This window comes from Falco peregrinus, chromosome 12, assembly GCF_023634155.1.
Source record: "Falco peregrinus isolate bFalPer1 chromosome 12, bFalPer1.pri, whole genome shotgun sequence".
In the NCBI taxonomy this organism is placed as follows: domain Eukaryota; kingdom Metazoa; phylum Chordata; class Aves; order Falconiformes; family Falconidae; genus Falco; species Falco peregrinus.
Window position 1 is genome coordinate 11,105,659 of NC_073732.1, and position 24,023 is coordinate 11,129,681.

Consider the following 24,023-nt stretch of genomic DNA (forward strand, 5'->3'; position numbering starts at 1 on the left):
CTATAGGAGAAGACAGTATAACATTTCATTTAAAACTGGTATTTACTAAAATACTTACTTTATTACATGATTTTTCAGTAGTAGGAAGTCATAATATTTCATGGTTGCCAAGTGAGCAAGGGGGGTTGTCACAGAAAAAATAAAAGTTTAAATGTTTTGCACTTGGTTAGCACAAAACCAACAAACAAATTCCGGGAATGTTTAGTTCAGACATTTATCTTGAGTAGGTGACAAAAATGCGGACACGTGGCAGCCTAGATGCAAGACAAATGTCCATTTCAAGTCTGCTCTGGAAATTTGTACATTTTGAAGTGGGTGGCATGTTTTCAAAAAAGAAAAAGGGAAAAGTGCTTCATTGTTTCAAGCCTCATTAGACTTCTAATAAACGGAGTAGAGGCTGAGAAAGAATGTTCAAACCGTTGAAAGCTCTATATATTTTAAGTGAGTTGCATTCCAGAAGTCTCTCAAATAACTACTGTTTTCTTCTGTCTTTATAATCAAACATATAATGTGTCTTGGCTGACATTTTTGATTGCTTGGGAACAATTTATAATACATAGCACTACTTTAATAATGGTGTAAACTGTTCCTAGTCGTAGTATGTGATTATTGTACGGATATGTGGTGTTTGAGGGTTTCTTTTCCTAGGTGCATGTATGTTAAAATTATTTAAATTGGAAATTAAACAGTATCGAAAGAGGGGTTGGAAACTTTAAAAAGTAAGACTAGTAGTTGGCAGTTTGAACAACATGGTATGGCAGGATATTGGGGTTTCCACGTAACTTGTGTTTAAATGATGTTGACTTTTAAATTCTAACAGTTTTTAAGTCAACTGTTTTGTGGTAGAAAAAACGTAGCTCTGTCAGTAGTATGAGAAAACTCAGGTTCGGGCAGATGCACATAAGAACAGTTTGGGGATGTTGGTATATCTGGTATCAGAGCTGGTAGGTAATGTGGAAGAAGAGAATGATGTTGATTAAACTGTGGTTATCTACTTTTTTTGTAATGTTGACATTAAAAAGTCACAAGTTGACAATGGTAATTATCTGCAACAATAAAATTGCATTTTGAGGTCTTAGCTTGGTTGAACTTTGTAGGGATTACAGCTGTGGTCTCTGTAGGTAAATTGTGAGGATTAGAAACCAGTTTATAAAGGCACCAGTGTAATTAGTTTTAGGTTCAAGAGGCCTGGTATAAAGCATATTTCTGCTTTTTTCACTCTGTGTTGGGCAAGACTTAGATGTTATGTAGCATCTCTGAGATTAGAGCATGGGAAAAAATGCAGTGAATTTGCTTTTAATGTAGCAAATAGGTTTCTTTCCATTCTGTTCTACTACAGTTGTTTTGTGGCTGCTGGCAGGGTTTGTTTTCTTTTTTCCCATCCTTTCCTTAGTGCTCTGATAGGCATAAATGCAATTTAAAGAGAAATCCAGAGACTGGAAAAACTTAAAGAAGTGGCATTAATAAATTATGTGTGTGAACTTGCATGGAAGTATATGCTTCTTTTGCTTAGATGCAAGTAGATGTCCTGGTTTTGGCTGGGATAGAGTTAATTTTCTTCCTAGTAGCTGGTACAGTTTTTGGTTTTAGTATGAGAACAATGTTGATAACACGCTGATGTTTTAGTTGTTGCTAAGTAGTGCTTACTTTTTAGTCCTGGACTTTCCAATTTCCCATGCTCTGCTAATGAGGAGGTGCACAAGAAGCCAGGAGGGATCATAGCCAGCACAGCTGACCTGAAGCAGCCAAAGGGGATAGATATTCCATACCATAGCACATCATGCTCCGTATATAAACTGGGTGGAGATGGCTGGGGAGATGCCAGTCGCTGCTCGGGGACTGGCTGTCTGGGCATCAGTCAGCAGTTGGTGAGCAATTGTATCATTCATCACTTGCCTTTCCTGGGTTTTATTTCGCTCTCTTTGTAGTCTTCCTTTTCATTACTATTATTATATTTTCTATTTCCATTAACTGTTCTTATCTCAACCAATGGGTTTAACTTTTTTTTCCAGTTTTCCTCCCCATCCCACCAGTGGGGGTCTGTGTGATCAAGGAGCTTTGTGGTACTTCAGTTGCTGGCTGGGGTTAAACCATAGCAGTCCTTTTTTGGCACTCGATGGGGGGCACAAGGTGTTGAGATAAGGACAGATTTCACCAGAGTGTGTCAAAACAAATTTGTTGTAAGCATTCATTATATTGGTTTAATAGTCACTGGTCACAATGTTGATTTATTTGCTCTTAAGAGTTGTTGCACTTGTTTCATAGCATGACTCTTAAGAACAACTTACTTGCTGTATGTTCTTTGTTGTGATATTTATCATTTCTGAGGGCTGGATTAAGGCTGTCATTTTCTTGTACTTTGTAACACTGGTTCATGATGAAATTGCTGGTTGTGAGACTAATCTGGTATTTGTACTTCAGCATTGCCACCACCTCTGTACTTCGGGAGCCATCTATTGGAAACTATTAATAATTACGCCTTTTACCTTTCCTCCTTGGAAAGCCAGCCTCTGGAGGAGACATCTTCCCACATCTTCCCCTTCCCCACCAGGCTATTTACAGTACCATTTGAAAATTTTGGATATCCTTGGGATGCTGGAACTAGCATGGTCATATTGCCAGGAACCGGCACGTTGCTGAATGTGTTCCAGGTCTTGTTTAGGGTTAAACAACTATTTAAGAATACCACCCAGAGATCTGCTCTGAGGCTGGATAGTTATGAGTGGCAGGGTGTGTGGGATGCTAGGACAGTGCACGCTTCCAGTGTTTTGGAACTTCACCCCTGAACAAGTGCAGAATCTGAAAAAACTGGTCAAATGTTTGGAAGTATGCTGTCGGCCTGGCGATTCCAGAGAGACATGGGTCACTGCAATGTGCTGGGGCCTGGCCTGTGCCTACCGAGTCCTGTTCAACACTATTCAGTACCCTCAAGGGGAAAAGAAGATCCCTGGTTCTGATGACAGAACAGGCACTGCAGCTGAACCAGAGGACCAAGCTGTGCTGGTACCGGTTGCCCCTGTATACAAGAAGCAATGGACATGAAATTCAGCTTGTTTAGTAAAGGAGGACAAAGCAGGGCCACCACAACAGCAGGAGGAAGAAGGAGAACAAGAGGTAACAACTCAATACCTATCCCTGAGTGAACTGTGGGATATGTGGAAAAGATTTCAGCCATCGTCCAGATAAGCACATTATCACCTAGCTGATCCGATGCTGGAATAATGGGGCCAGTAGCCTGGAATTCAGAGGGTAGGAAGCCAAGCAGATGGGACTGCTTTCTAGGGAAGGGGGCACTGAAAAGGCAGTTGGAAGAGGGACAAAGTTCTCTGCCTCTGGAGGCAACTGCTATGAAGCATGAAGGAAACTTACTCCTTCAAGGCAGATGTTATATGTCACCCAGGCATGTGGACCACTGTGGAAAGAGGTATCCAGTATCTAAAAGAGTTAGCTGTGCTAGAGATGTTTTATTATGACCTGAACAACACACAGTCACCCACAGATCCAGTCAAAATCTAATGCACACAACCCATGTGGTGGAAATTTTTCTGGCGTACACCATCATCGTATGCCAACTCATTGGCAGTAATGACCTGGAGAGGCAGAGCAGTGGATGAAGTGGCTCACCAACTCTGGCAATACAAAGAAAATCTCTCTTCCTCCTTACAGACGTGCATCTCAGCTGTGGAAAATGTATCTGAAAAGTGGGAAAAACCATTCTGGGAGTTCTGGCAACAAAAGAAGATGGGTCCTACTCACCACCTGTACAGACGGTGGGAAAGTGTAATGGAGAATGGAGACTAACAGTAGACTATCATGGCCTGAATGAAGTCACGCTGCTGTTGAGTGCTGCCATACCAGGCATGCTAGAACTTCAATATGAACTGGAGTCAAAGGCAGCCAAGCGGTATGTCACTGTTGATATTGCTAATGTGTTTTTCTCAATCCTTTTGGCAGCAGAGTGCAGGCCACAGTTCACTTACCCTTGGAGAGCTGTCCAGTACACCTGGAATTGACTGCCCCAGGGGTGGGAACACAGCCCTACCATCTGCCAGGGGCTGATCCAGACTGCACTGAAATAGCATGAAGCTCTGGAACACATGCAATGTATTGACAATATCATCCTGTGGGGTAATACAGCAGAAGTTTTTGAGAAAGGGAAGGAAATAGTTCAAATGCTTCTGAAAGCTGGTTTTGCTATAAAACAGAGTAAGGTCAAGGAACCTGCACAGGAGATCCATTTTTTGGGAATAAAATGGCAAGGTGGATGTAGTCAGATCCCAATGGATGTGATCAACAAAGTAACAGCTATGTCTCCACCAGCTACTACAAAGAAAACAAAAGTTTTCTTGGACGTTGTGGGTTGGTACATTCCAAATTACAGTCTGATTGTAAGCTCTGCCTATCAAGTGACCAGGAAGAAGAATGATTTCTAGTGGAGCTCTGAGCAATGACAAGCCTTTGTACAAATTAAACAGGAGATAGTTCATGCAGTTACCCTTGGGCCAGTCCAGTCAGAGCAAGGTGTAAAACATGTGCTCTACACTGCGGCTGGGGAGAATGGCCTTAACGTGGAGCCTTGACAGAAGGCACCGGAGGAGATTCGAGGTTAAACCCTTTGGCTTTTGGAGTCAGGGATATAAAGGGTTTGAGGCCTGCTATACTCCAACTGAAAAAGGGATTCAAGCTGCTTTGGAAGTGATCGGTACTGAAGCATAGCTCTCCTGGCACCCTGGTTGCTGCTGCTGGGCTGGATGTTCAAAGGGAAGGTTTTCTCTACATGTCATGCAACTGATGCTACATGGAGTAAGTGGGTCGCTGTTCACAAAACAAGCTCAAGTAGGCACCCCCAGCTGTCCAGGAATCTTGGAAGTGATTGTGGACTGGCCAGAAGGCAAAGATTTTGGAATGTCATCAGAGGAGGAGGTGACATGCTGAAGAGGCCCCACGGTATAATAAATTACTAGAAAATGGGAAGCAATATGCCTTTTTTACTGATGGGTCCTGCATATTTTAAGGAAGTGTTAAAGGTGGAAGGTGGCTGTATAGAGCCCCCTACAACAAGTTGCAGGAACTGCTGCAGGAGAAGGTGAATAGAGTTGGATTGCAGAGGTGAAAGCTGGCTTTAGGTGTTGCTGACTGAGAAAAATGGCCAATACTTTATACAGACTCATGGATGGTGGCAAATGTGCTGTGGGGTTGGTTGCAGCAATAGAAGCAGAGCAACCAGCAGTGCAGAGGTAAACCCACCTGGGCTCCTGCATTGTGGCCAAGATGAGGTGGCCCACAGAAGCTCCTTGAAATTCGGTGTCTCTTCCTGTCTCCTGCAGGTGGTTCCAGTCTCTAGAAACTCCATGTCACCCTGTGCTATATTCTGTAATGCAGCTTCCTTCCTCCTCTCTTTATCGGCTTGCACACTTAAGCTCGATGCCCTTTCTCAGTTTGTTATGGTAACCCTATTTCTAGCTAGATCTAGAACTTCTGTAGCTCTTTTTAATCCTTCATTTAATCTGGCATAAATAGGGCGAAGATGAATATTTTGCTGTAGCTGGAAATTTTATGTGCTGTTTTTGTGTATGATTTTCTCCTACAGGTTGGTTGGTTTTTTTCCTTGTATACTTTTAAACTAAACTTTGAATTCTAGCCACTAGGAAAGCAATAAGAATTTTCAAAGCTTACATTTAGCTGTGTCTCTGTTACATTTTGAAATTGCTTATTTTAATTTTCATTCTTGGCTTGTACTGAATATTTGTAAAAATTGGGAAAATGGTCATGAAAAAAAATGTAGCAAAGATAGGAAACCTGAAAACTGAGACTCTAGAAAAGAATTTTTAACTGGTTTCCTTCCTGAACTATTTAATAATTCTGAGAGAGTCACAGTATCGATGGGAACATGTCTAAACCACCCCTGTATACGTATAATAATACAGTTACTTTTTTTTTCTTTCAGAATTTCCAGAATTCGTATGGTCTTGAATTTGAACAAGAGACTAGAAATCAGAATAATCCTCACATTCCTTTGAATAAGTAGTAATAATGCAGCGAAGGCAAGGAAGAGTCAATGCTGGACTGCTTTTGCTACTTTATCAAATTTCTCAAGTGGGACTCCAGAACATTCCTTCTGTTACCCTTGGGGTACTTGCACTGAATATTTTTCTCTTTCTGAATCCTGTGAAGCCACTGTCTGAAGTGTGTATCAGTGTAAATGAAGGCTTTTACCGAAAGAACTGGGAGCGTTTACTGCTTTCTCCTGTCCACCATGCAGATGACTGGCATTTGTATTACAACATGATTTCCATGCTTTGGAAGGGGATGATGCTGGAAAAAAAACTTAAGAGCATATGGTTTGCATACATAATTGCAGTATTTTCCGTGCTGATTGGAGTTGTTTATATGGTTCTGGAATTCATGCTTGTGAAAATTCTGGATGATCCTTCGTATGAAATGAATTGTGCTGTAGGTTTTTCAGGTAAGGCACATAGTTGGTCCAGTTTACATAGGTAAAATTAGTATTTATAGGTGCTATGTACCAATATTTGTTGAATGAAGAAAATGGATAGGTACGCAGCTATATGCATGCATGTGATTGTTAGTAAAGCTAACTTGTTTTCTAATTTAAAGCATGTACTCTGGGTATGAACATTATGTGGTTCAGTTCATGTTCTTGTGACCAGTAGTACCTTTACCTGAGAGCTTGAAATACACAGTCTTCCCAGTAGAACAGTTCTCTGTTCAATGTCACTGAAGACTGAAGCTTTTCTTTTTCTGATGTAAATAACGCTTGTGTTAGGTGGGTTCTAGAAAAGCCTATCACTTTAAAATTTCTGTCTTCAGATTACAAATTATTCATGCATGTCTTTAGAGAGACTCTCATAGGTTTGCTTCTGTTAGAAGCATCCAAGCACCTGAATTTGGTCATCTTCGAGTAATGGCCTGGTCACCTTACTTAGGAGGTCAAAGTTTCAAGTCAGTGAACTCTTAAAAAAAATCTGTAGTCAAGTGGAGAAGTAGCACTGCTCTTCTAGACAAGTATGATTTTTCCTTGCTCTCACTAGGACCTAGCATTCTTAGAAGGCAAGCCCTCCATTTCAACCTATGAGGAAGGTGTTTCAACACCTCTGAGGGTTTCTTGTGGTATTCAGTTGCTCATTCAGAGCTTAACAGACTCTCTGGTTGCCTACCCTTTGGTAAGGAGACATGCAGAGTTGTAATATTGGCCTTTACGGTGGCTGTTAGGGGCCCTGAGTGCCACCTCTTCCCCTGAGGGGTTTGGCTGCCTTTGCTTAAGGACAGCTCTGATCCTGGGTAGCTGTGACCGACCTCCAGCTGGTGGGAAAAGAGGTGTGTGAGATGGCTGAGGGAAGCCTCGCTGGGGGCCTTTTTTTACCTCACTGCTCAGCAGCTGCTTTTAAGCTCAAATCCTCTGTGTTGTCCCTGTCTGAGCTGAATCTGTGCCTGGCGAGCCCCACTTACTGTCACCAGCCTGCCTTGTGCACCCTGCCCAGGGACTGCGCGAGTGGGACCCCTCTTCCTTTCAGCTACCCCTCTGCGGAGTGTCCACTCTTGCTGTTCCCTAACAGTGACTGCAGAACCCCACTGAATATATTTTATTAGTGGTAAACTGACTGAAACGTGTGCACTCAGTCCGGTCTCAGCTTTATAAGGTTAGCTCTTACACGGTACTCCCAACTATTGCTGGGGGATTCGTGGGGGAAGTGAGCTCTGTAGCATTATTCTTTGTGAACGACTTGGAGGTGCTGCCATCAAGATTCTTTTTGAACCTCTTTTCTTGTATCATCTTAGGCTGTGGGATGAGAAATTGAGACCTGGAAGTTGTGAAGAAGTATGTGTTTCGGGTATTCACTTATATAGTGCACCGTCCACGTGAGGCTTTCCCTAGATGTTCCTATCAGTCCGTACTTTAAAACAGCCTAGTGTCAACCCGGTTCTCACTAGGAATGAGAAGGGTGAAAATTTCAAGTATTTATGATGGGCCAGATGGGGTCCTCATGTCATTCCTTAAAAGAAACTCACATCAGCCATGCTACAATATCAGCTGGAGCATATGTATTTTAGTGAACTAAAAAGGTAGTGGGCCTAAGCCTCTAATCTACTAAGCCATTTGTGCAGAGCACGAAAAATCAAGCCTTTTGACAATTTAGGGATTACCTAATTGAAGCTTAATTTACATGTTCTGCAAAGTAGATAGTTCAGGTCTAGCATTGTGTTGCAGCCTGTTCTGATGTCGCTTACCTTCTGCAGCATCTTTTGAGTATTCGAAGCTTGGAAATATGGGGTCCGCAGCCAATGTGCACATGCGTTTGACTATTTTTCAGGCAGCAGATTAAAGTAGGTCTGACAATCAACTACTCAATAGTTGATCTTTCTAAACCTTCAACATTCTCAATGTGACCTTCAGCATAGGTAGTTTCTCTTCAGCTGGGGCAAGTGGCATGTATACAGAACAGCTGTTGAAGAAAATATGAGGATTTTCCTGATAACTATTTCTTTAAGAGCTAGTCTGTACGGGTATTTATGAACCATTCACTTTAAGAGATTTTAAGAGTTTTAGGATGCCTGGATTTTTTAATTTTATTTTAAATAGGTGAAACAGACCTGCCCCTTGTCCCCCTGGATGGAACCTGACAATATACCAGGTCAGGCAGTTCCAGCAGATGCTTAAAAAAAAAAAAATAAACAAAAAACCCCCGCCACCACGAAGCTGTACAAACAGGGTTCTGGTGAGCCAAGGGTGGGGTGGATTGGGTGGAGATGACTCCTAAACTATGCTGCTGCTATCAAATGTTTCTTTCCTTTAATAAATTTATAGTTTCTGAACAAGTCCAGTTTTATCAGCAGCAGTAGCCTGAGCATGTGTGTATGTGCGTGCACACATTCCTGTCTGTATTTGATCCTAGAATAACAATTTTTACATCACTGAATAGATTAAGGAATTTTGCTATCTTGTTTTCTTTGGGAGGGGAGGGAAACCTTTTCATGTTTTTATTTAGTATATCTGTATTGACGTTCAACTCTGCGATCTTTTCCATGTCAAATCTTTTATTTTTCAAATTTCCAGATTTTTTTCCCCAGATAACTGTGTGAGCTTTCTCTTCACAGGAACTTTTTCAAAAACATTTTGAAAGTTCCAATACATTATGTGAATTTATTCTGTCATATTGGCTATTGTTTGCATAATCAAACAGTTGCAGTCAATTATAAATGAATGATTATTTATTGTGATTAAAGGAGATTTATTTACTTTTTTTTTTCAGAAACAAGTGATTCTGGAGTATATGTAAGATGATTTTCCATTAATTCAGAATTTGAGCCTACTGTTGAGCTTCATGTATATCTGTCTTGTTTTCAGTAATGGCTTTTCTCAGCTGATGGCACGGTTTTTTTAGCTCAATAAATTTCTCAATTATTTCAACAGAACTCCCATTTAAAAACTACATTTGTATAGTTTGAATACTTGAATACATACAGTGAGTAGGCATATTAAAAAGCAGATTAAAACTGGCTGTTACACAAATATGTGCTTATTTTTTTTTTTTTACGTCACTGAAAAGTATCGCTGAAAAAAGAGTTCAGAACTGCTGTTCTGGCATGCAACAGTATGCATCATGGTGCTGTGAAATTGCATGGTACTTCAGTAGTTAATGTTGTTTGCATTTCATTGTTACCTGGGCACAAGTACCTCTTTCTTTATGTGATTTTGTCTTGTTTGCAGGAGTCTTGTTTGCTTTGAAAGTTCTTAACAACCATTACAATCCAGGAAGAGTCAGCAGTGTCCTTGGATTGCAGATATCCAGTAAATATGCTTGTTGGGTGGAGCTGGTGGCTATTCATTTAATCTCCCCAGGGTAAGTGTATTTAATAGCCCAGATCTCTTCTCCTGACTTTTGAAATACCTGAAGTAGTTTGAAATGTATTATGAGGTATGTGTAGTGTTAGCTGGTATCCAGATGGAGCATTGAGGCTACAGTCTGCTTTTTTTCCTTAACACCCTCTATTCTGAGCACATTTCAAAACAAAAAACCGAAATACCATGCCCAGAAGGTATTCCTAAGTATTTGAAGGAAGATAATAAAAGCTGATGGACAAGGAAAAGGGACATGCATTTTCATCAAAGTAACCAAACTAATATACTGTAGTGCCAAGGGCTTCATTAGCAAAAAGCATTCCAAAGTTTGCTTGCTATTTCTATCCTAGTTCCTTCTGTCCATTTGTTGTAGTCACTCCTCTGTCATCCAGTATTCTGCAAATTTTATGCAGTTTCACTGTCCTGCCATCTTGCTGATCATCTCCTTCAGTTTTCTTGTGTGCCCAGTTCTGCCAGCACAGTTCATCCACCCCTGCCTCTGTGAGAACAGTGCCTTTCTTTTCCTTGGCAATTCATTTCAGGAGTTCTAGTTGCAAATCAGTAACTTTCTTGTATAATATTTTATAACTGTCAGTCATACTGGTGAATATATGCGAAGTACAGACACCAAATTTACAGTTATATGCAATTTCCTACTTTTCAGAAACAATTAAAAAAAAAAAGTGGGGAGCAATACTGGACATATTCTTTGTCAGGTACTAAAATATAGCAGATAAAACATTTCCTAGACCAGAATAAGTGTTCAAATATTACTCATGTTAAACACCGGGCGTATTGCTTTATGACTTACTGCCTGATTGACTGCAGCAAGGAATTGTAGGTTAAAAGAACTACAGAGTACTTTGTTCCAAATGCAATTTTAAGCGTGAGCTTGAGAGGTCACTTCCATGGCGTTACTACAAGTGTAAACCCAAAATTTTCAGTGCCTTAAAAACATTCTTCTGAAAAATATAAACTGTCATGTTAGCTGAACATAGTTTTTATTTGGTGATATGTTTAATATTACTGTTTTTTATTCAAGAATAATGAAAGAACATTGTCTGAAGTAAAACAGTGAGCCTACCATACTCTATCTGTTAGAGGAAAAACATGAGTTCAGTGGTTGGGTGCTACTGTTTTTCAGTTGCATTACTGCAGAAATGTCATTGGGGTAGACAGTGAATAGAAGGTCCAGAAACGTCAAAAAATCTTTTCATAATTTTATGGAAGCTTAGATTGCTGCCTCATCTAAAGAACTTCTACATTGTTACATGCAATCTTAATAGGACAATTTCACAACACTTAAATGATAATGGGGGCCATGGAAAACAAGTAATAATCTCCAGAAATTCATGTCCTAGAACACAGCATATTTAATTTGTAACTGACTGCTGCCTTGAAATGAACCGTAACAATTGTAGCTCTCAGAGCATTGCTTTTACATGCTTATCTGTGTGCTCAGGGCATGTTGTAATATTTGAAATGTCTGATTAAATGGTGTCCCTTTGTAGATCTAATTGCATAATTTAGTTTTGAATAAGTAAGAGGTCAGTAACTGGGGCAGATTTCTGTCCAGTCAGAAATACGTGCACTAAATTTGGACCTGCCTTAGTGGACTGATGAAGTATCAGGATCACCCAAGAATCCATAGCCAATGAAGGATTTAGAAGTTATATTGAGGCTCTTGAAAACTTTGATTTGTGTTCTAGGAGAGGATTTAAGGTTTTACTGGCATCAGTTAAATTCATGTCTTTCTCATTATTTTTTTTGTTACGGGGAAATTTTAAGACCTGTAATACCTTTCTAATCTTTACCTTCCATAAAGTAAGGATATTGAAACGTAGGCTTCATGTAGCAATCGTTGAGATTATTTCTTTGACAAAAGAACAGGCATGTGAAAAGTTTGATCTCTGTGCCTTTTCCAGAATTGAGCATGTAGTATCTGAAGTCATCTGTCCCTTTTGCATTGAAGTGCTTTACATATACTCACTATTAAGGGAAAAGCTTATCTATCGGGTTGTTTCTGAACTAACTGAAGTATTTATCAGATTGACAAAGAAGACACTTTGGGGTTGGAAGCTGGACATCACAGTTTTTTTCAAGCTTATTTTTGAGAAAGTTAAGAGTAACAAAGGATTAAAATAATGGGAGAGTGGGAAGCTATGAGTGGAGAAGGGTAGAGATGGGTTTTTTTTCAGCATTCAGAAGTGTTGAGGTTTGTGACTGTCCAGAATTGCTCTCTTCATAGTTTGTTGAAATAGTGAAACTTGCTATTCTGGAGTTCAGAGGATCTCAAAGATGTCTTAAGATTTCTGTAGCTCACTGCATCTCTGAAAACTAACAGGCATTTCTCTAGGCCTCCTTTTGACCTATGTTTTGACTCAGATGTCTGAAAACATTTTCCGGATACGTGGATGATGCAGTCCATAAAATGTATAATTCTTACTTGAGTTTTTTCTATTTTCTAAATTAGTTATAGCCTTAAGTTTGTTTCCAAGTTTCTCTTCATAACTTCTTCTAAATAAACTGTACGGGTAAGTGTTGATCTGAGCCAGTTCTGTGACTTGTTTTCTTTTTTTGGCAACTTAAGATGGTTTTAGAGTTATTAATCTTAAAAAAAGAGAAGACTGCAAATTGAGAACTATCCTACACAAGGACACAAGCACAGCAGAATAGCAACAGATCTACATTTGGCAATAGAGGTGCAGATCATTGTCATTAGCATTCATAGCTGACAATGAAAATGTTACACGGTTTAATGTATAATGAATCAACAATGACAATTAGTTGTTGCTTCATTTCACCTGGATTCAAGGATCCACTGGAAATCAGAATAACAAAGCAGATCATGGTCGAACAGGTAAGCATAATACAAATACTGAGCTTTTCATTAAAAACAAAAAAACCCCACACTCACACAAAAAAACACCCACAAACATAACCAACCAAAAACCCAAAAAACCTCAATCAAACCCAGCATGGCCTGCTTTCTAAGCAAGATTAAATTTTGTGGCAAATTGTTTAAATTGTCATGTGCAGGTGACTCTGCTTGTGTTAGTTTGGAAATAAACGATGTATAAATACATAGATTGGATTCCCACGCTCTCAAAAATTAACTTTTTCAGAAATGAAGTTGATCTAGATTCCTGTAGTACCTTACTTTGATATTACTCCTTTGTTTGCTTGTTAAGTGAACACATGCTTCCTAGCGCAGCCTTGGAATAAGAGATGCATGGAAGTAAGATCTTTTCACAAAACACTGCAGCAATGTCTTAAGCTGAAGACATACTTTTGTTGCTAAGTAAGTAGCTTTGCCCTGTGGTAGAATTACATGCTTAAATAGTAATGGTTACCAGTCTGGGGTTTGCTGTTATGAAGAAGGTAGGGAAGTTAAGTGATAGGTGCTGGCTTTCTTGCTCTGTTTGCATTTGAATCGGACAACTGACACCGAATTGAAACAATCCAGGATGAATTCACCAACAGTGAAGAATTCATTTGAATTCATTGTAAGGACACTGGAACAATATTAATGTAAAAATTAATACAGAGAGGCTTGTAAACAGTGGGTCATAATCTCTTGTATGTGAATAGCAAAGGCAGTCTGAATGGCTTTCCCTCTCATGATACCAGTTTTCATGGAAATTACACAGCCAAATGAAAAAGTATAATTAATTCTGTTTAGAAGACTTTTCTGAAGTAATGGGCACATCAGCTTGGTGGCAAATGTCTTCAGGAAATGGTATTTAGACATACTGCATAATTATCATTAGTATGAAGTGAATGGTTGAGATAAATAAGATCTCTGGGGATATCTACATTTTCAAACAAGTTAAGTGAGACATCATTTGGATTTCTTGGTTCCAGGGAGAACATTAGTTAATATTGATAAAGCTCATTGACATTTAGAGAAAAAACAAGCAATGTAAAAAGTCAAATACCCTGGGTTTATTCCCATTCAAAGTTCAGCTGAACTGAATAGAAGCTGAAAATTGTATGATGGAAAAAATAATAATTATCTGTCAATTTGTCTTTATTAACCAGCAGGAAGACAGGCAGTAGTTTATCATGTTGCCATCATGAGAATGTTTCTTCATTTTTCTAACTGAAAAACAACAGTTAATTTTTACCTAGTAAAATACACATTCCAGTCAAGATGCTGCTATTCTTATGACTGGTGTAAAAAGCCGTAATTTGGAATCAGTTGGTGATGGAGGCTGCTTTATCACTGATATTAGAGGAGTTTTTAATTATATCCAGGATTATTTACTATATATAAAACCAGAAAATAGGAGTAACCTCAATTTTCTGGATTAGTCAAGAAAGAAGAGTGGAATTTATAATACAAGTGAAAGGAGCCTTTGTAATACATGCTTGGGCAAGACTTCTTCATACAATTTATTTTGTGCTGTTTGTAGACTGTTTATTGATTTATTTTCAATCAAAATCCCTGGCATTTATTTCTAAATTTGGCATATAATCCTACCTTTTGAAAACAGTTGTAGTTTTGCCATTAACTTAGATGTCTAAAGATAAAACGCATACAGCCTTATAGGAAAGATTTTTATACAAATTTTAAAAAAAGGCAATCTACTGAAAATTAAAATTCATTGTAAAATGTAGTAAAATGACAAGAGCGACATTGAAGTATTATTTAGGATTAGTTGTTCAAATATAGTTAATTGAAAACAGGAGTATCTGCTTTGAACCAAGGCATGTGGATAGAAGAACATTAATTGCATGTGTAAAACAGTTACTTTATGTAATTTACTTAAATTGAATAATTCCAGTCTATTTTCTTTATAAAATAAGAATGATTATAGAGGATCCATGTGAATCTGAATTCTGCTACTTAAATGTTTTTAAATCTGTTGCTGTGAGTGATGTGTGTTACTCCTTATCCTATAGATTGAGAATGTGGAGAGTGTATTCGTTCCTATTTGTGACAATCTTCTCTGTATTTTAAGATGATTGTATCTGCGGGGGAATTCTCCAGTGGACTTAAGTGATTGTGATCCCTTCAGATTTGCTGAGTAGAGTGGAAGGCTACTTCATTTTACTTCCAGATAGTGCTCATTTTTACATATTTCCAGTGAAACGCTTGTCTTTTCTGTAGTGGTGTGACGTGTTGATCTGTGCTTTATTGTGTAATTCAGTGTGTGCCCCGGGGTCTATCCTGAAGATCTACTTGCCACTCGCTTCTAGCCTGTTCGTATAGTTGATGATTTCAGTGGTATGTTCAGAGCTCCTTATTTGTCTATTGAATTGCAGCCTGTTTTTTCCATGCCGCTACTTCATTTTGTCAGGGTTGCTTTAAACCGTAATGCCATCTCCAGTGACCCTTACAGCTTCTCTTAGCTTGTAATTTTTAAATATTTAGAATAGATTCTTGCAGAAATCCACTTGATTTGTATCCTAAGTTTGATGATGAATCACTGTTAAGTATCAAGTCAGGCTTTCCAACCACTTGGGGATCTGCTGTACTTTTAGAGTTTAAGGTTTTTAAATCTTCTTTGAGACAAATGCTGTGAGACAGCTGCGTTCTTAAAGGATGTGTGACATCTGCTAGCTCTCCCTTTCCATGAGGCTTATTGCCCTGTCAAAATAAGGTATTTTGGTTGATTTGACATGATTTGTTTTTCTTGACAAATCTGTTTTCTGCTTCTGGTGTTCTTACCTTGGTTGCATCCACAAATAATGTGACCTAATAATTGTGGAACAAATAGTTTTATCTGGGAACAGAAGCTAGTGATTAGTCTGTAGTCCTTTGACCTGAGTACTGACCTGTGAGGAGCACCACTCATCACTGGTCTCCACTTGGACTTCGAGTTGTTGCCTGCAGCTCTTTGAGTGTGACCATCCAGCCAATGCTTTATCCACTGAGTGGTCCATCTGTTAACTGCAAATCTCGCCAATTTAGAGACAAGGATGTCATGTGGGACAGTGTTAAAATGCTTTGCACAAATCCAGGTAGGTGATACTGGTTGCTCTTCCCTCATCCATGCTGTTGTAGAAGGCCACCAAATCTGTCAGGCACTATTTGCCTTTAGTGAAGCCATGTAGCTGTCACCAGCCACCTCCTTATTTTCCATGTGCCTTAGAATAGTTTCCAGGAGGATCTGCTCTGTCATCTTGCCCAGACACAGAGGTAAGACTGACTGGCCTGTAGTTCAGCAGGTCTTCCTTTCTTCCATTTTTTAAAATGAGGGTTGTATTTCCCCTTTTCTAGTCAGTGAGAACTTCACTGGACTTCCACCACTTCTCAAATATGCTGGATAGTGGCTTAGCCACTCCATCTGCCAGTTCCCTCAGGACCTGTGGGTGCATCTCGCCAGGTCCCATGGGCTTATTATGCATCTTCAGATTTCTTAGATGGTCTTGAACCCAGTCTTCTACAGCACACTCCCAGTCCCTGCCTGTACCTTCTTGGCAGTGTGGCTGGAACACTTGCTGGTGAAGACTGAGGCAAAAAAGTCATTGAGTACCTCAGCCTTTTATGTGTCCCAGGTGGCCTTCCAGAGAGGGCCCACCTTTTCCCCAGTCTTCCTTTTACCACTGTCATAGCTATAGAAGCTTTTCTTGTTGCCCTTGGTGTCCCTGGCCAGATTTAATCTCTCAGGGCTTTAGCTTTCCTGACCTGATGCCTGGCTGCTCAGACAATTTCTCTGTGTTCCTCCCAGGCTACCTGTACTGGCTTCCACCCTCTGTAGGCTTCTTTTTTGTGTTTGAGTTTGTCCAGGAGCTCCTTCTTCACACATGCAGGCCTCCTGGTGTTTTTGCCCAATTTCTTCTTTTTTGGGACTCACTGGTTTTGAGCTTGGAACTTTATTCCTTGAATATAATTTATAATTAAACAATTAATACTGTTTAGACATTTAGTACACTAACCTACTGAATAGATACAAAGTGGAAATTATCCCTCCAAAGACTTTTTAAAGTTGAAGGGTTTTGATCATTCATATTGTGTAAATATACAACTTCACTGTATTGCCAGCAAAGACCTTGACTTTGGGTTTTATGGAGCAGTGTTGTGCTCAGATAAATCAAGATGAGTGTAAAATATGTTTAAAATACTGCCAGGAATATAGGCAAATCAGTTTCATGTTGGTGATTTCTAGAATAAGGTATTTTGAAGTATTTAATGTTTTCTGTGTATAGACATACTCCAAGTCAGGCGTGTTTTCTTCACAAATTTGGAAAATCTGTTTGGAAAATTAATTCCTTATAGGTACTTCATTTTGGTAACTACCTCTTGCCTATAAATTTTCACATCATTGTTTATGTGTTACTCTTGGAAAAATTTGTGGTTACTTAAGGCAGAGAACCACAGCTCTGCATAGCAGAATAGATGTTTGTGGTTAAGTAGGTGGCAAAAGAGTGGATTTAGATTTGGTCTTTCTCCCCCTTAGTGACACATGCAATTTCTTGTACAGTTTTACTAGTGATGCCTGGAAGCTGTATTATGATGAGTGCATATGCTGTCATCTGTATAACTTTTTTGCATTTCTGAGTAGAATGTAAAAAGCATAATGTTTAGATCTATTTTTACATGAAACAGAGGCTTCATTTCTGCTTTATAAAGGAAAAAAAGCTCATATTACTTGGGTCTTTGGACAGCCAGTATAAATCCAGTGAACTGAGTTATCTGTAACTGCACATACTAGGAAATCTTAATGTTCAGTGTGTTGGCTTTTCTAACTTCATAATAGAAGTGAATGATTTACTAGTAGTCATTAAACCTTATTCAACTGAAAAGAGTTTTAACTTTTAATTTGAATGTGAATATTGATTTATGAGTTTATAGAGTACCCCACAGTCATGGCAATACTTGGAGCAAATCTTATTTACTGTAAACATGTGCTTCCATATTGATTTCTCAAAGGCTGTAGAGGTTTTTTGTTCCTTAAAAATATCATTGTCCATTTTCATATAGAAATTTTACGTATAGAAAAGAATTTGGATATCAGTATTTCACTCATTCTTTTAATTTTGAATGCACTGTGTTACAAAGTTTAATGGATCTGCATTCATCCTTAGACTACTTGTAGGATTGTATTGATGGGGCAGTAGTGCTGTATTTATGCTTTTACTTGAAACTGTAAATGTTTTTGGTAGATCCCACTTAGACATTGTAGTATAATTCTGTGGATTTACTTTTTTTATAGATGAAAACTAGTTTCCTACTTCAGTAAGTCTTTAAACGCTTTTAGGAAAATAGTAATTTTGTCCTTTAAACAAGGAATTAAAATGATCTCTCCAATTAGTTTCTAGCTTCTTCAGGATATGTTAGATATTTTTCTGTAACTATATATATCTACTAATTTTAAGGTAGTTAGGAAGAAAGAAAACTTGGCACTATGTCCTTTCTATGCAAGTCATTTCTTTATGCCTGGTCTCACTTGGGGACTTTGTTGCTTACAACATACTCTGCACTTCCCCTTTTGCATCCCTACAAAAAATTCTTCCCATCAATCAAAAGATTTTCCTTTTTCGTAGGACTTCTTTTGCTGGGCATCTTGCAGGGATTCTTGTTGGATTGATGTACACCATGGGACCTCTGAAAAAGATCATGAAAGCCTGTGCAGGTATGTAATTTTGTTGAATTTATAAAATCTGCAGAAGAGACACTTTTGTTTTTAAAATTCAGTAAGTCTTTCATATAGAAATGCAGGCCATTCCAGGAAGTTTTTAGGCAATTAAAGATATGTTAATTATTAAAGTGATTGCAGAAGAAAAAAAGTCAACTTCTTTTTCTTATATATGAATGATAAGAACCAGTAAATGTGTCTTTCAGATATTTTTACTTAAAGGAATACACTTTACCCTGCTTTTGAAATGTTTGTGTAGAGTAAAACGTTTCACATAAGATGTCAGTGATAATGTCACTTCATTTAAAGTGTGAGGAAGCCATGAAAATATGCCAGAGCACAATATGCTTTCATGTTGATTTCTACTACTTGCATCCATTCTAGTGGAAGTCCCAACAGTTTGAAAAAGAGTGCAGGATGTTTGAGAAGTTGGTACGGGAATGCTCCAGCTTACAACTGTGTTTTACTACAATATGAAAAGCTGTAGTAATACTTACTTTTAAAAAACATCGTATCTTTAGTCTAACAGTTGTTTTAAATGCAGCCCTGCAAACTTGTATGTGAACTGTCCCAAAAATTTCAGCGTTTTAATTGGAAGTCTTAAGCCCTGTCACGACAGCTGTGCTGGGGTTGGCTGTCAGAATTATTTGGGTTTTGTCTGATGACTTACTAGATCGAGTACTTTATTCATGACTGTGCCATCAAGTTGGCCAGGGATATGGTATTTGTACAGTGGGAAATTACTTGTTCAAATATGTATGCTTTTCACAGGAGGTTTTATTGCAGTTCAGTGGTACAGTCTGTAAGTCGTGTATGTTTAGCGGTTTTAAGTGGCTAAATAGAGACTGAAGTGTCAGATTTCCTACCCCACCACAGTGACCAGACATAAAGCATCACATCAGTTAAATGTCAGTGTTGCATGTTTCTGTGGCATGGGGGAGCCATCTGATGGGGTATTAGGACAGGCAGGCATTGGATCAAACTGCCTAGGGAGGTTCAGAAGTCTCCATCCTTCCATGTTTTCAAGACTTGACAAGATAAAGCTCGGACTGAGTACCCTTGTCTGATCTCATAGCTACCCCTGCTCAGTGGGAGTTGGGCTAGGGACCTTCTGAGGTCCCTTCCAAACTGAATTATTTTAGGATTCTGTGATAAAACCCATGGTACTGTTGGTGAAACGTGCTATGGCGATTCTGCTGCTGTGACAGCTGCTGTGTGACTAAGACTTGGAGGAAAGAATGTTCCAGCACACAGGTCCATCTTTTTCTCCTGTGTAGAAGAGCAGAAACAGTGCAGTGTTACTCCTGTCCTGAATTTTCTGTGCATTAACCCTATTTTAGCAATTGTATAGTCTCAGTGCAGAAATTACTCATTTTATGTTCTGAAGAGCATTTGTTAGGTAGGTTTGCATCTTTCTAGTCTACATGGATATGTTGCTTCAACATGGGATGATAGTATAAAATCTGAAACAGTTTACAAGCTTACCAATACTATATTGTCTCACTGATGTCGAAAAAATTCATAGATACCTGTGGTTTATATTTGTATCGTGAAACAGGCTCTGAAAGAAAGATTACTTTGATATTTGTATTTTATAAAGAAAGACAGTGTGATTATTTTATTCTAATAGCACATGTGTTTTTATATTTAGGTGGCATTTTTTCATTTACTGAGCCTGCCAGGCCAAGGGACTATTATTCAGGTAAGTACTGTCACCCACTTACCTAAAAAAGGAAGAGATTTCATGTAAAATACTGGCATGGTGAGGGAATACATGGCACTTGAGGAAAAAAAAAACTTTACTCAATTAAACTTTAAAAATTATTTTTGCTAATGATAGAAAACCTATAGAGGAGCTAGTTAAATGGAAACATGTATAATAATCAAAACATTCTGCACATATACGTACTTGCTAAATTGGCACTACTTCTCTGGGCATGTCTCCCCTTTTAAGGGAAGTGTGTGGATGTATGTTGTGCAAGAGGCTTTCAACCTCAAATTAAGGTTGTGACTTTATAAAATGCTACCCTGGGGAAATATCATCCCTTTTGCATAACTTGTAGCAGGGGAAAAATTGTGTCTACTGAAAGCAGGTCTGTGGACCTTGGTAAATCTGCCCTGATCTGGCAAATATATCTGTTCCATTCTAGGGTGGTTTTTTTCCATTCTGGGATGGGTTTTTTCTCCCTCTGATAAGGAACTTCTTCCTCCGAACACTTTTTATAAATCAAGTAATTTAAATGCAAAAAGCCCACTCCTCACCAGAATAAATACATGCTATCTTCACAGTATATAGATGGATAGTTGGAATACTGGCACACTTTGAATGCAGCACTGAATCATTAGATGTGGAGTGTATAGAAATAACAGGTGGAGGCCTTGTCTGGGAGGGACAGAAGAGGAGCCAGCTGTGAGAAGGGCTGTGTGTTGGATCAAAGCTAAGGGATGTATAGCCTGGTGTATCTTATCTCCTGCAGTGATTTATTCTCATTCCTAGGCATCTGCTGTAAGAATGGGATAAATTTATAGTCATAACTCCCTCAAATACCTACCAGTGTGCAGTGGCTTGTGGCTTAAAGACATTCTCGGCAGAAAGCTTTATGGCGAAATTTTGTCTTTAATAGCCTGTGGTAGAATCTTCTTCCATGAATTTGTCAAAAGCTGTTTGAGTTGATGGGAACTCTTTTTCACACCTACAACATCACAGAAGAAGAATTACAGAGTTTACTTCCTGGTGTAGGATCTGTCATTTTTGTTTTGAACCCACTAGTTGCTGATTTCATTTGGTGCACGTTAATTCTTCTCTGGGAAGAGAAACTAAATCTTCATTCTTTATGTATTTCTTTAATAGTCTTTATGGTTTTATATACTTCCATTCTATACTCACCATAGTCATCTTTTCTATCTGGTTGAAAAGCTGTAGTCAATATGGTTGCTTATGTGAAAACTACTTCATATGTTTGATCATTCTCACTGTTCTCTGATGTTTAGTCATGCAGGGTTTTTTTATTTTTTATAGCTTTTTATAAGGGAGACGTGCTTACTCTGAGCCGCAGTGAGCCAAGGTTAGTGCTGCTTTTATTGTCCGTGTTGGATTGTGGATCTCCATGATCTACCTCCAATTTTATTATTACATTAAATAAATCCCACATGTCTCAGCCCAGTTAAAGGTGTTCACTGAGCTGTAAGTACTGCTCTGTCTAGCAGGGCCCAGGTGAGCTGCTTACATTGCTCTGTATTCCATGTTCATAAACACTAAATCTTCCTTCAGTATTCCAGTACAGCAGAGTGGATGGAAACTCCGCATATTTATATTGGAAAAGGTACTTTAATGGCTAATAAAGATAAGAATTTGTACTTTACATTTAAACTCCGTAATCTATTGCAGCCACTGTACATACACCAGCTCCTTGGGGCCTGGGTGGGTGTAAAAGACCACCCTTGTGGAATAGGAGCAGATTCTGAATAGCCCTTTATTTTTTCCAGCTCTTCCTAAGCAGGGAAAAATGAAGATATTTCATGTGAAATATCTAGCATGGTGAGAGACTACATAGCACCTGCGGAAAAGATACTGTAGCAGGGTGGTAGCAAGGAAGTCTGGGGTTTTTTTGCAGGTCTTGGGTAGTCCCCAGAGTAACCATGCTGTTGCTTTGAGTTGTTGTAGACAAAAGGGAGATAAAGGAGAGGGTTAATACGAATTATTCTCTCTCCCAAGCTCGGGTTTAAATGTAACTACTTTTTAAATTATTTTTTTTAGTGAATTCATTTCTCTAAAATGACTTAAAAATGCAATTTAAAAAAAGTGTTTCTTATGCTTATTCCCTGTGTATATTCTTTGTAATTGTCTTTCATCCTATTTGCAGAAGTCTTTATGGAAGATTTAACCTTTTGCTTGGTGTATGATATATGTAATAAATTTGGCCATCTGTGAATTAAGAAAACTCTCTCCAATGCCATAGGCTAATGATGCATATCTTGATTAACTTTTCATTTTCTTGTATTGCTGATTTATTACTATATACCTTTAAATACCAATTTAAATAGAAAAATAGATGAAATTATGATCGGAACAGATTTTATGAAACAGTACAGGGTAACAGCTTTAGAAGAAAAAAATATTTAAAGTGTAATTTTCATGCATTTAGTATTTATTATCTGAATTTTTGCTAAATGCAGTTCATTAATAAAGTCTTAGGACATTTATTTTGATTAATAGGAACACCTTGAACATGTGGATTCTACCAAACTTTTTCTTGTTGTAAAATAAAAGATGATGGCTCTGTGAACACTTACAACTTGATGGCAGTGGTAAACATCAAACATACAAACATTTACAGTAATAGTGCAAACTTAAAATATGATATCCTTTTTCTTTCATCGGATCATTTCATGCTTTTAGTACCAGAATTTTTATAGTCTTCATGCTTAAAGTTTTGAAGCCTCTAGAAAATAATTTGTAGCTGAGAAAATGTTAATTCAGATTAACATAATGCAGAGGGGAATGAGGGGGATACATGAAGATTGCATCCAAAGTGTATGTAACAGCTAAATGATATTGTGCTGTCAGGTTGTTTTTTTTTGTAGAATTATGTCTTTTAAATGTATCCAGTATGACTTAAAGGCTTTTAAAGTTAGTTAAAAATATGACTGTAATTCATACAGATTAAAAACCAAACAAAAAAAAATCCTTTCTAACCAGAGGAATTGGTGATCATTTGAGAAATGGCAGAATTTTAGGTTACTAGAGGATAATGCAAAGTGTTCACTGCAGGCGTATGAAAGTATTTCTGATGTCAGTTGTACGTTCCAAAAAGGAAAAATCTGCAAATGGTTGGAATTAGGTTTTTTCCTCTACATGTGTATATGTATACATACATCTGTGTGCACATACATGTGTATATAGAATACATGTAGGTATATTTGCATAATACACACAGAGGAATATATATACTCCTGTACAGAATAGTGTGTAGTCTGTTTGATTTTTTTCCTGCTTTTTCTGTATAAGTTTAAGATAGGGTATTGCTATTTTTATTTGTCTTAAGGTTGTAAGGCTTGGGATTTCCTTCTTTAACCCAATCATTTTTTGAAAGAAATTATATATGTGTCCTCACTTCATAGTCTGTGCTAGTTACTAATCGCAGAAACTCCACAAGAAGGTTACATGTGGAATCCATATGACTAATGAGATAACGCAAGACTATCATTGCTAATAATCTGAAGATAAAGGGAATGACATGCTGTGTTTATTTCATGCAAAAGTATTTCTCATTACTTGATTTTGAAAAACTTCTGTACTTTTTCTATCAGTTGGAAGAAGCTGAAACTGCTAACACTTCTGTCCTTTGGTTTTTCAAAACTGCCTGGCCAGCTGTCTGGAAACGCAATTACAATATCACCCAAAGCTTTGTATTTTGAAGATGTAACATTGGAATAAAAAAATGGGACTTTTCGCCTTAGTTTTTCTCAGTTAGGATTTTCTGTACTAAGGCAACATCAGATTGTGTTGGGAAGGGGCTGTTGCTGAATTCTCTAGCCAAGTAATATTTTTGTTCTTTTAAATCCCATGTCTTTGG

The 24,023-nt window shown here is 38.2% G+C and overlaps 1 protein-coding gene across 5 annotated transcripts in view; it reads left to right on the plus strand.

The window, feature by feature from the left end:
- Window positions 1-24,023, plus strand: part of RHBDD1 (rhomboid domain containing 1) — a 45,794-nt gene that overhangs the window by 5,092 nt on the left and 16,679 nt on the right. For 3 of the 5 annotated variants that reach the window (XM_055817087.1, XM_027787262.2, XM_027787261.2), the window contains exons 2-5: window positions 5,948-6,466; window positions 9,731-9,863; window positions 18,356-18,444; window positions 20,099-20,149. In XM_055817087.1, coding sequence (XP_055673062.1) covers window positions 6,034-6,466; window positions 9,731-9,863; window positions 18,356-18,444; window positions 20,099-20,149 — 706 coding nt within the window. In that variant the 5' untranslated portion in view covers window positions 5,948-6,033. Of the gene's footprint in view, window positions 1-2,081; window positions 3,905-5,947; window positions 6,467-9,730; window positions 9,864-18,355; window positions 18,445-20,098; window positions 20,150-21,466; window positions 21,513-24,023 lie in introns of those variants that run through there. The other 2 variants (XM_055817089.1, XM_027787260.2) reach the window with 2 other exon arrangements.